The 12,774-nt window shown below is 33.1% G+C and overlaps 1 protein-coding gene across 1 annotated transcript; it reads left to right on the top strand.

The window, feature by feature from the left end:
- The first annotated feature begins 149 nt into the window (after positions 1-149).
- LOC115990994 (SNF2 domain-containing protein CLASSY 3-like) lies at positions 150-8,155 on the top strand. The gene is made up of 4 exons (XM_031114752.1): positions 150-284; positions 3,881-4,792; positions 5,942-6,085; positions 6,386-8,155. The coding sequence occupies exons 1-4, from the start codon at positions 150-152 to the stop codon at positions 8,153-8,155; spliced, it is 2,961 nt and encodes a 986-aa protein (XP_030970612.1).
- The last annotated feature ends 4,619 nt before the right edge of the window (positions 8,156-12,774 follow it).

Genomic DNA, 12,774 nt, shown 5'->3' with positions numbered 1-12,774 from the left:
GATTGGGAGTCCTCAGCTTGATGCACCTCAACCAAGTCAAAGAGAGTACTTGCAAAGATAATTGTTGTTTCGGAGAATTTTTTCGACCTCAAGATACACACAAGTTTCAGAAACTCAAACGCCATTACCCAGTCAAATTGATGAGAGAAATGTTGAGTGATGCTAATACTACCAGGGAAGACAAGAAGCAGCTTTTAAAAGAGTGGTATGCCTGCGTCGATGCTAAGGGCAAAGAAATGCAAGCAGGGGCATCCTCTTCAAACAATGAAGTACGAAAGGAAGAGGTTCTATTATTAGAAGAGTTTCACAGGAATGCTGAAGTTGAGAGGGCCTGAGAAAGTGTTCCGGAAAATCTCACAATGAAGTACGAAAGGAAGAGGTTCTATTATTAGAAGAGTTTCACAGGAATGCTGAAGTTGAGAGGGCCTGAGAAAGTGTTCCGGAAAATCTCCTTAGCCAAAGGGAGATAATCCCTCAAAGGTTCAAAACTCTAAGAGAATTAAAAAGAATGAGAGAGCATCTTCTTTTCCAAATGGTCTCTCCCCCTTTTATAGAGAACCCTGTGGTTGTAAATGTTCAAGGAGTTGTGTAGTATTAATGTACTGAACATGTGTCACCATGCATGGCTCTTTACTATTACATGTGCCTAATTTTAATTAGTTGCATTCACTTTGTTTAGAAATGGGACCCCACAATATATATATTAACTGAATTTAAATTTCATTTTATATTTTAAATCTCCATTAAAATCTTGGCATATCATATTTTATTTTAATTTTAGAATATATAATCCATATACAAATACAATCATAATAAATGCCTAATAATGACTATCATAATTATAGATTTTCATTTAAAATTCATGAATAAATTCTTATATAGCGAATGCATAATGCCTAATAAATTAGTTTGGATTATTAAAAAAAGTTTGGATTGGTATAAGTAATGGTTTATTTTTTAAAATATATTGTTTGTCTTTGACGATAAATTCTACTTCTGGTGAGTTGAATTTTACCTTTTAACTCATTGAAAATTCATGTTTAAATTCTAACATAGCTAATGAATTGGAAAAGTGTATTTTCACAAAAAAAAAAAAAAAATCCTAGGTGATAAGTTGTTATTAGTTCAAATTTAAATTCACTACTGAAATTACTTTTTTAACTAATAGCAGTTAGTCAATAATAATTGTAAGTGGGTCCAATAGGCTAAGCCCACTTAGAATAGTAGATTTAGGTTAGATGGCCCAATACAATTAATTTGTTAGAGGGTGGGCTTCCAATGTCAACTTTAATGTACTAATATGATTTAATCTTAATGGATGGGAAAAAGTTAGATAATTCGAGAGAGAAGAACAAATTTTTGGAATTAACACTTTCTCGGGCTTGACCAAAGAGCAGTTGTTCATATATTGTTCAAGTCTTAATCACAGGATAGTGCTGTACAATTTCAGTATTCCTTTTTTCCCTTTTTTGTCCCCCACTCTAGAGGGGTTTCCTCTCTTTATATATCCAGCTGAATTACATCCCAACCCTCCATTTGTACAGTTACTGATTTTTCTTTAGATACTTGTCCCATTAGGGCTCTGCTGAAGGTGTTAAAAGCTATGAGGGTACTGTTCAGAGTCATTCCACCATTAATGCGGCCAATTGAGTTGATGCAGTGCATTGAATGCGAAGGTCATGAGTAATTTATCTGGACATTTCCTTTATTCTTTGCTTGCACATATCTACCTTCTTATTTAGTACTTTGTCTTTTGGTGCAAGTAGCCTGCTCGACCCTTCCCAAGAAACGCTCGGTCTTCGGGCTCCCCGAGGGAGGGATCGGCCTCTTCACCTTTCCTCCTTCGATTCTCATCTACGTGTCGGACCAAGACTGACATGCGGGTGGGTCCTTCCCTCTCCTTAGACAAGGTCCACGGGCTCTATTCTGTGCTCGGATCTTACTCCTCCCACAATAATCTATTGCCTAAGATTTGTTGTGAGTTATGTAAATTTTGTAGACATGCATTTCTCAATAAATTAAAATAATTATAATTTCTTAATTACATATTGTTAACTAATCTATATTTGGTTGTCTAAACTCATCGTGAAGTAGTCCAATAACAAATTTTTAGGTGTTAAGGTTTTGTTAATTAGATGGAGCTTGAGCAATGGGCAGTGCTGTCGTGGTCAATTTGGAATGCAAAAAATAAGTTCTACTTTGAGAAACTCCAAACACATCCAAAGGTGATTTTGGAAGGGGCGATGGCCATATACGAAACACGAACACGAAACTTACAAGCGGGTCTCTGCAACTCAAGAAGCAGTTTGAAATGTGCATCCTCTGTTTTTGTTTCTTGCGTTTTATGAGCTTGCTACTGTCTCTCTGAAACAAGCATAGTTGGCTTGTTTTTTACCTTGTTGTATACGGTTACACTTACAATCAATAAAATTCTATCTGTTCTCAAAAAAAAAAAAATTGTTATTTAGGTGTTAAGGTAGAATTCGAGATTGTTACATACGCAACAGATAACAAATTTTTGTGTTGAGATAAAATTCAAGATTTCAAACATGTAAAAGTGCATTGTAATTCAAACTAATCAAGCTTACCAAGCTTACCAATTGGCTATAGTGCCTTTCAATGTTTCTATATTTTTTATAAGGTGAAAAGAGTAGAATGACTGAGAGAACTTTTTTATTTATTTATTTAAATTGTGGTATTTATGAAAAAGTGGTATTCATTGGGTTGTTAGTTTTGCAACTTTCCATCGACGTTAGTTCTGCTCATCCACATCCTATGCTTACTATGCAACAAAACATATAGCACAAATAAAAATCATAACTGAAATTAAAGCGAATGACACAAAACCCTAAATTTACATCAACTTGTAAACATTTCACCATTAAGTTACTACAAATTGTACTATACAAGGCTTGCAAACTAATATGGTAATATTTATGGTAATTGGTAACATATTAATTTGTAAGCTCCATGTAGTAAAAGTTGTACATTATTTTTCATAAACCCTCAGATGTCACATTCTGTGGGCATCGAAAATAAAAAATAGGGTCCCTAACTCCCTAAAACATTACTGATTAGTTTAGGTTAGAAGAAGTATATATATGACTGAGTATATATAATTAGATTGGAAGTATAACTAATGTAACTTTTAAACAGGAATACAAGAACATGAGAGTTACCTGGTTTTGTCTTACAACCTACGTCTACGGAGAAAACTCTAAAGGGCTAAATCTTTAATATATATATAAGACTAAACCCTAAACTAATAGACTTCTAATATAAATAGGAGACTTGACTTGCACACAAAGTATAATTAAGTTTGGACTATGCTAATGAGCTAATATATCTCTAACATTTAAAAAAAAAAAAATTATACCTTCCATGCATATCTTTCATGATAAGTATTTCAATTATTTTTTTTTTAATATTATTTTATTCGAACTACGAAGTCGGTAATCTTGGTTATCAGAAGTAGAGCAAAAACCAAAAAGATCTAACTAGTAGACAGACTGAATCCTAAACAACTAGAAGATTAAGAAAAATACTCTGATTGTTTTCCTCTTCTCCTTTACCTACAATAAATACCTGCAGCAAAAGCAGTTTCGTCACTTTTCTCTTTCCTTCCTCTCGCTATATAAGTTAGTGAAGCAACTCGCATTCAATATTGAATGCTACCTATTTTTTGTCTCTGAAGCAGTCTCTATACGTGTGTGTGTTTTTTTTACTGGTTTTTTTATTTATTTATTTCTTTGTCTTTTTTTAGAAAGATTAGGACTACTTTTGGTACGTGTTTTTTTAGAATGTTTTCTGTATTGTTATATGTATATGTGTGTGTTTTTTTGTGTACTGGTTTTTTTTTATTTCTCTGTCTTTTTTTTAGATTGGGACTTGGACGAGTAATGGACACCATAGCAAGCAGAACCAGGCAAAAGCAAGCGAGAGGAAGAAAAGGAAGGAGATTAATGGGGTTGACTGGGCTGGTAGGAATAGGAAAAAATATAAAGTGCTGAGATTGGGGGCGGAGAGTAGTGACACAAATTTTATTTGTATTGATGGTAATGAAAAAGATGATTTGAGTGATGAGAAAGATTTGAAGGAAAGCTGTGTTCTGAATTCTGATAGAGGTGACAAACTTCTTTGTGATGATTCGGATGCGGTGGCTGATTTGGGAGAAGAAGCTAAGAATGTTCATGATGGTGGGCGAGAAGATGTGGAAAATGTGGATATGAATAGAGGAAGTGGTAGACCAAAAGGAGCTGTATTTGGAGTGAAAAGGAGGATAGACGGATTGGACATGTGGATTAACTTAGATTTTGTTGATGACAATGCAAATCTTAGATGTGTATCACAAAGAACTCGCTCACATTTTCATTCAAAATGGGATAAGAAGGAAACGAAGTGGGGAACTTTAAGTTGTCCAATTATTGTTGATGACGAGGAAGCATCTAAGGAAAATAATAGTGATGAAGGTGATGATATTAGTGATGATGTTGGTGATTTCAAAGTGGTTTCAACTGGAAAGAAATTAAAGACAAACAAAAGCAAAGGAAAGCGAGCGGAAAAGATTGATGATAAGGGAGAGAATCCTATTCAAGAGTCAGCTCCTTCTAGAGATGCTGACAGCAATCCACCGGCTGCTGAGATGACTCTGCCTTTGAAGTTCACCTTTGGCGTCGAAGAAGAGCCAGAGCCACCAGAGAAAACGGAAGAGGAGAAAGAACTGGATAGACTGTGGGATGAGCTTGATTATTGTCTTAGATTGACTGAAATTGATTCAGATGATCCTGATAAGGTATGTTGGTTTAAAGCTTTTCATGCTTCAAAGCTGTGAGTGAGCCACGTACAGTGACTTCTGTTTTCTGTCTATTTTGCCTTAAAATTTATCTTATGATCAATTTTTGAAAATTTACATATTTTAGAAACTGGAATTGTCAAGTATTATCTGTAAAAGAATCTTCAGTTTTGCTGAAATTGTAAATTTGAGTATCCCATTTTGATTGTGCTCTTGCTTAACTTTGTTGCTTTGAGGAGCCCAAAAGTCAAAGACTATAAGTTTGTAGTGTTTTGTTGAAATATATCGGAATAAAACTTGCCTATCAAGTTCTAAATTCTAATAACCAAATGTCTTATAAATTTGATGGACAATAATTAAACCACACTTAATAAATAGCCGAGTTTCAATTATTAGGTTTTTTTATATCAAAATTGGAATAATTGTTTTACATAATTCAATGAGTTTGAAGAAATATGTTTATAGCATTTATTATGCATGTAATAGTTTCTAATTGAAAGAAGGGGGATGCAATTAAATTCATGTATTGATTAATTGCAAATTGATCCATTAATTTTTTATTATCTTTAGAGCAAATTTTAGCCTATATTTTTGCTTAATGTCTGTTTAAATATCATTTTGCTTGTATTTTCGATCATTGAACTTGGACGGTGGTACATAATTAATTCAAATCTTGCAGTTTTGAACATATTGGTTTCAAGTACTCACAGAGGAGAGCAGTAACTTGCTGTCTTATATGTGCATGACATGTATATAAATATGTGTATTAAGCATTAACTATAAAACCTAAAATTGCAAGTTTCTTTAAATTTAGAGTTGTTATTGTAAGGGAAAATTATTAAATTCTCCGGGAGTACCATAAATGCATACTCCCCTCTTTCATATGAATTGTGGATCCCACCATAAATTTAATTAGTGGGACTCACAGTTATGTGAGAGGAAGGAGTATGCATTTATAATACTCTGGGAGTATCCAATAATTACCCGTTTGTAAGGTCTTTTGGTGAACAAAATGGATTGGATGCATTCAATGTATTTTAATTTCTTTAAGGTATTGTTAACACATCTGCCTCACATAGTTAGCAACTTATTACTTATGTGTGTGCACTTGTTTTTGGTGAAACTTTATTGTTTAATGTTGATCAATAGGTTGAAGACAATGAGAAAGTTGACAGAGCTACCCTTTGTCCATCCAGAGGGGATCATGACTTAATTCTTGATGAACAAATCGGACGTATATGTAGATATTGCAATTATGTGGCACAAGAGATTAAGGATATCACATTACCTTCTGTAAGTCATGCAACTTTGTCTTATTCCCATTTAAATTAATCGACATTTTTTATGTTACTTTCTTTCTATCTCTCTCTTCCACTTAGCTGAACGGTTGGTGATTTATGTCAAACCAAATTTTGGTTAAGGCTTAGTTGAGTTTAGTTGCTTATTTAATTTTACTGTTTTAAGATCATAGTCTACTTTTTTACACATCTCTCAGTTCTGGAAATCCATACCAATTAATTTGATAATGGAGGAGTTTTGTATAAACTATCATCTGTTTTTTCTTTTCTTTAAACTTGGTTTTGCATATTGCAGAGTAATTTTTGTCTTAGAAAATTGGGCTGGAGAGACTCACGTGAAATGAACCGCTCCCACTCTGATGAGTTAAAGTCTCAAGATTCGGGATATGCTTTCAATTCTGGTTGTGATCCTGAGGTTCCTGCTGAAGGCACTGTGTGGGACATCATTCCTAATTTAAAGACCTATATGTATCCACATCAATGTGAAGGTTTTGAGTTTATTTGGAAAAATATAGCTGGAGGAATCCATCTTGAAAAGTTAAAAAACCAAACAACATATGCTGGCGGAAGTGGATGCATTATATCACATGCTCCTGGGACAGGAAAAACTCGTTTAACCATTTCTTTTCTTCAAACATATTTGAAACTATACCCTACATGCAGACCACTCATTATTGCTCCTTGTAACATGTTCCAAACCTGGGAAAATGAGTTTAAGAAATGGGAGTTTGATATACCATTTCACAATCTGAGTCACCCTAAGCTGTCTGGCAAAGATGATATTCGTAAGTCAATGATGAATTCTTGGAAACATGAAAAAAGCATCTTGTGGATGAGTTACACACTATATGAAGAACTTACAGCACGTGACTACAATTTCAGGAAAATACTTCTTGATGATCCTGGTCTTGTAGTCCTTGATGAAGGTCACATCCCTCGCAATGAGAACAGTCTTATCTTTCAGGTTTTGTCAAATATCAAAACAGAGAAGCGCATCATCCTTTCTGGAACTCCTTTCCAAAATAATTTTGAGGAGCTATATAATTCACTCTGCCTGGCAAGGCCAAAGTTTGCACGCGAAAAAGGTAAATGGGATGCTCTTACAAGTTCTTTCACCAACATCACTAATGAAAATGTGAAAAAAGAGAAGCTGAAGAGGGTAAGAGATATGATTGACCCATTCGTGCATGTGCACAAAGGTTCCATACTACAAGAAAAACTTCCTGGATCGAGGGACTCTTTGGTTATATTACACCCAACCCAGCTGCAGAAGAGTCTCTTGCAGGATCTCAAGAATGATTATGGTACTACAAAGAACCACTTAAAATATGATCATTATAAATCTCTAATCTCTGTCCATCCTTCACTGTTGCTCAAGTGTGGTAAAGAAGAGTTTCCTTCTAACAAGCATAAGAAGTTAGAAAGACTTAGATTGAACGCTGAGGTTGGAGTCAAAACAAAATTTTTAATTGAATTCATCCGGCTTTCTATGGCTTTGAAAGAAAAAGTTTTGGTTTTTAGTCAACATCTTGAGCCATTATCGTTAATAATGGACCAACTTCAATCTCACTTTGGTTGGACTGAAGGGAATGAGGTATTGTATATGGATGGAAAGATGGAAATTATGCAGCGGCAATCTTCAATTAACGTTTTCAATGATCCAATCAGTGAAGCAAAGGTATTATTTGCATCAACAAGGGCTTGCTCTGAAGGTATAAATCTGGTTGGGGCTTCAAGGGTTGTTTTACTGGATGTGGTATGGAATCCAGCAGTGGAAAGGCAGGCAGTATGTCGTGCATATAGGCTTGGGCAGAAAAAAGTTGTGTACATCTATCATCTTATTGCGTCCGGGGCAGAGGAAGAGGAAAAGTATAATCTACAATTTGAGAAAGACATGTTGTCTGAGTTACTATTCTCTTCTTCGAGTCAGAGTGATGATCAGCAGAAAATCTCACCTAAAGTCTTAGAAGATAAGATTCTGGATGGATTGGTAGAATGTAAGAAACTTAAATATATGTTTAAAGAGATAAGACACCAAAAGAAGTCTGGATCGACTGACTATTAGCTTGTTGGAGAAGCAACTAGTAATATGAAATCAACTTGTTTTTTGGTTGAAAAAGTCTAGTTGCATTAGATACTTAAATGGTATGTAGTGTGCATAGTACTTAATTTGACTTTTTGAGTTCTTTTTCTTGAGTAATTATTATTATTTGAATTTCAGAATTTATGGTTCGGATGTTTCAGTTTGCAATTAGTAATTGTGAGTTTTGTTTATTTATTTTCATTGATTGGATTTCAGAATTTGTGGTTTATTTTTTATTTTTTTTATGAACAATGTATAAGTGTTATTTTGTGGATTCTTAAAAAAAAAAAAAAAAAGTGTTATTTTGTGGATTTAAAAATTATTTATATATTTATCTGGGCCCGCTTGAACAAGCTTTGGTTCCGTCACTGCAGTGCTGTGTGCACAAGTTTGAAAATTGACTTGCTAAAGTTAAAAGTATTCTCAATAACCAAAAAAATGTAATATATTTTTCATAAAATGTATTATGAAATGTGGGCCATTTTTGCTTTTTTGCTTATAAAGTACCAATTCACCATTAATTTTTTTTTTTTTGGGTGTCAAATTAACAATTGTTGAAAGTTATTTGACAAAAAAAGCCTTAAAATATGAAATTTGTCTTTCAATGACAACATGAATTGTGATTCCCTTTTCAACGAAAGTACCCTCAATTTATTCGTTAGAGACAACAAATACACCCATCAGTCGTGTGCATGCCATATGAGTGTGACCCTAAAAATTAAAATATTCCGTTTTACTTTTACAGAGTAAAATTTATAAAATTAGCCATACTGATGTCCCAAACAAATCAGCCTCCTCCTCCAGTTTCATGGCAATTTAACCCAAATGTGCAGATATTTTTGTTAAATAATACATTTAAAAAAAAATTATTTTCTGAATTTGCAACGTTGTAAAAATTATTTAAGAAAATAGTCTAATCAGTAAGATTATTCTAATAACGTTGTTTAAATTTTTTAAAAATATGTGTAAGTGAAAAAGTATTGTACAAATACATGTTGTATTGTTTAAACAATGAAAACTGTTATTTAAATACCCTTACCAAATTCCTCAGCATTTCTTGTAAACTCGTGACTGACTAGATAAGAGAGCCCAAGTGTAGCCGTCTTTCCTAAAAGACGAGTTCCACTCAAAGCATAAACTGATATTTCTTAAAGATGAGTTTTATGTAATCGTTCGCCAACATGGACATGGTGTCTAGCATAGAGGTGGAACTTCTGTGTTGAGCTCATCTCTATAATAAATGATATACGAATACAATTATCTTGTTAAATAACTTTTAAACATTACTATTTTTTTCTCCCAAAAAAAAAAAAACATTTCTATTTTTTACAAATATTTTTATTTTAGAAACAAATATTATTTGGCAACATGTACAATGGCAATAAGAAGTTTTTTTTTTTTTTTTTTTTTTTTGAGAAGGACAATAAAAAGTTATTATTGAGGCACTAGTATGAACTATGAACTAGGTACTAGGTTAAATTTTAAATAAGATTAACTATACTTTATCCACTCGTGGTTTGGATATACTCATGGTTTAAAAACTGTTACTTTTCCTACCTAAGACCTGTGATAAGGATAAAAATAGTACTTACTCATATAAGACATAAAGCTGATGGTTTTAAATAAAGCCATCGGGCACAAGCTGACGAGTACAGTTACAACCGTCAGCTTCCTCTTGTAGGAGTCAATGAACGATGTTCTAAATTGGGGCAATGAGGGGAGTCCGCAAGGCACACCTAAAGGCTGACGACATCAACAAATTGACGCCAGTAAGACTGAAGGAAATAAGATAAGCTGACGACCCTGATGCAAGTTTACTTGCTGCCCATGATTGCATATATAAGGAAATGCCTTATCCTTCACTTTTGATGCTACTCAAAGGATCCCTATAAGAAAAGGATTCCGCCAGATATGTCCAAGAAGACTCCTATAAGGAAAAGACTTCCGCACCAAGGAAGAGATGTCAACCCTTTGCTACTATAAAAGTCTCAATACCCTCACTAGCCAAGGTACGCATAATTCACTCCTCTCTAGCACTCTAAAATTGGAAGAAGTTCTAACTTGACCTTCGGAGGGTACTTGACCGGCACCACACCGGTGCTCTCTGCAAGGTCTTCTCTTTTGTGTTGTGCAGGTGCCCTTTCGAGTGTGCAAGTACCTGTGGCTCACTAATGACTTTTTCAGCATCATCAACTTGTTATGCATTCGTTACCCATCTTATCACTTTCATCACTACAAACATAGAATAAAATAAAACATAGTATTATAAATAAATAAAGGCTAAAATATTATTTTGGTCCCTAAACTTTATCAAAAATTTGTTTTTCGTTTCTAAACTTTAAAGAGTCTGAATTTGGTAAGGATAGGGTGTAATACCCATGTTTTACACCATCCAATGAGAAATTGAAATTGCCATATAAGTATTTTACATAAAATTCAATACATCCTACTACACCTAATAACATCTCAATAAACTCCTAATTTGGTTAGATTTATATATGAGTATTAAAATTGACTTATTCTTAAATATGTGATAAAATGATGTGGCATTAGAGGGGTAAAATATGAGTTTTATATCGCATCCTTACATAATTTAATCTCAACTTTAAAAGGTTCATTTTCCATCTTTAAACTATTGAAAAATTTTCAGTTTTTGTCTTTAAATTTTAAAAATTATATTCTTCACCCTTAAACTATTAAAAGAAGTTCCTTTTTTGTCTATATTTTTGTCTATAAACTATTGAAAAAATCATTTTACAAAGTTTAGAGATGAAAAATAAAAAATTTAAGTTTAGAGACGAAAACAAACTTTTTGTAAAATTTAAGAAAAAAAATATTTTACCTATAAATAAATCAAGATTTGAAATCCAATGCTCTCTTTCTTCTATAATTCTCTCTCAAAACTCTATCTTTGAATCTCTATCTCAAATCGGATATCACCCTTTATGATTTGTTTTTTGGTGGGTGCCATCGTGACCATGAGCAAGGTTATACAACTTGTTAAGGGAATAGCACCTTGCTGAGATTCAGATTAAGTATTTAATATAACACATATGGACACTATTCAACCCAAATTCTTAAACCTATGACTTTGGGCTTAACTATATTATAATAACCATTTACTCTTATCATTAATTTTTTTATGTGAGACTCACTCACACTTGTATACCCAACATTTAGTGAGGTTACCATTGCATACCATGGGTATGTGATTTATAAAATTAAAAAAAAAAAAAAATTGCTGCATTAGTTGGAATCTTTCTTGCTTGCTTGTGGATTGTGGAATCTTGTTTCATTGGTCTTTTTTTTTTGGGTGTTTGTTGTTATCCCCAGCAAAAACAGCAAAAAAATAACATCATTTGCCCAAAACAACATAGCAACAACACCATTTTTCACCACAAAATAACACTAAACCCCCTATAAAAAAAAAAAAAAACACTAAACCCATAAAAATTAAGCCAAAACAACAAACACCCAGATGAAAAAATTCACTACAAAAGAAGAGAGAGCACTAATCTGAAGTGGATTGGCTAGGATGGCGTGGGCTGAGGCGTGGGCTGGGAGATGAGAGAGATGAGAGCTTGACAGATGAGAGAGATAAGAGCTTGATGAGAGAACTGATGAGAGCTTGAGAGTGATGATGAGAGAGAGCACGGTGAGATAGAATAAAAGAAATGAAAAAAAATAAAGGAAGTTGCATTATTTTAATCGGAGGTTGAATAAAAAATAAATTTTTTTTTAGATGTCTACTACACATCTATAGATGTGCACTGTAGTAAATCAGCTAAAAATTATGACTTTGCCTCCACTGCTACAAGGCTTTTTTGGTATATTGGTAGAGCTAAAATAGCATTATAGCTTTTTAGCTCCACTGCTGCAAATGCTCTTATGCCACCATCCTCCCTTTTCTTTTCTTATGAGTTAAATTTGTTCCTCTTTCTTCTAATGATCTATGATTTAGTGCTAACTCATCATCTCATTATATAGATTAAATATGAGATATGTTTTTGTTTGATATAGTTAATTCACTGATTTATTTTACTTTAAAAAAATGAGTGAGGCAAAAAATAATGTGTGATTTAAAATAGTTGTATATCCTCTTTTGAGATGAAGAAAAAAAAAAAAAAAAAAAAAACCTAAACCTTGTAGGGCACTAGGGCTTAATGAACTAGGGAAATTTCATAGCATAATATGTTGGTCACAAAATTAAAAAATTCTATCTTGCCAGCAATATGACAAGTGGCAAATTTGGGATGAGACATTTGTAAAGTAACAAACATGAGGAAAACGTACAAAGCGTAGACCAAAGTCAATTAGAGAATTGTAATGAAATAATTTTTTTTCTCTAAGTGTTTTTTTTTTAATACATTTTAAGTGAGATAAAATGATTAAAACCTAATGTTTTTACTAAAAATACTAAAAAATATCAATTGAGTCAAAGTCATTAATGATTTTACTCAAATGTGTTAGTTATACATAAATAATCGTAAAGTGGACATTATTGTTCTAATTAGTTAGGCAAATTTGTTGTATTTATTATTTACATTGCAACTTGAACTTGGCTTTACTAGTTCATTAAAGTCTCATAAATACAATAATTT

Source organism: Quercus lobata, chromosome 5 (genome assembly GCF_001633185.2).
Source record: "Quercus lobata isolate SW786 chromosome 5, ValleyOak3.0 Primary Assembly, whole genome shotgun sequence".
NCBI classification, from domain to species: domain Eukaryota; kingdom Viridiplantae; phylum Streptophyta; class Magnoliopsida; order Fagales; family Fagaceae; genus Quercus; species Quercus lobata.
This window is presented reverse-complemented; position numbering and strand designations above follow the sequence as displayed.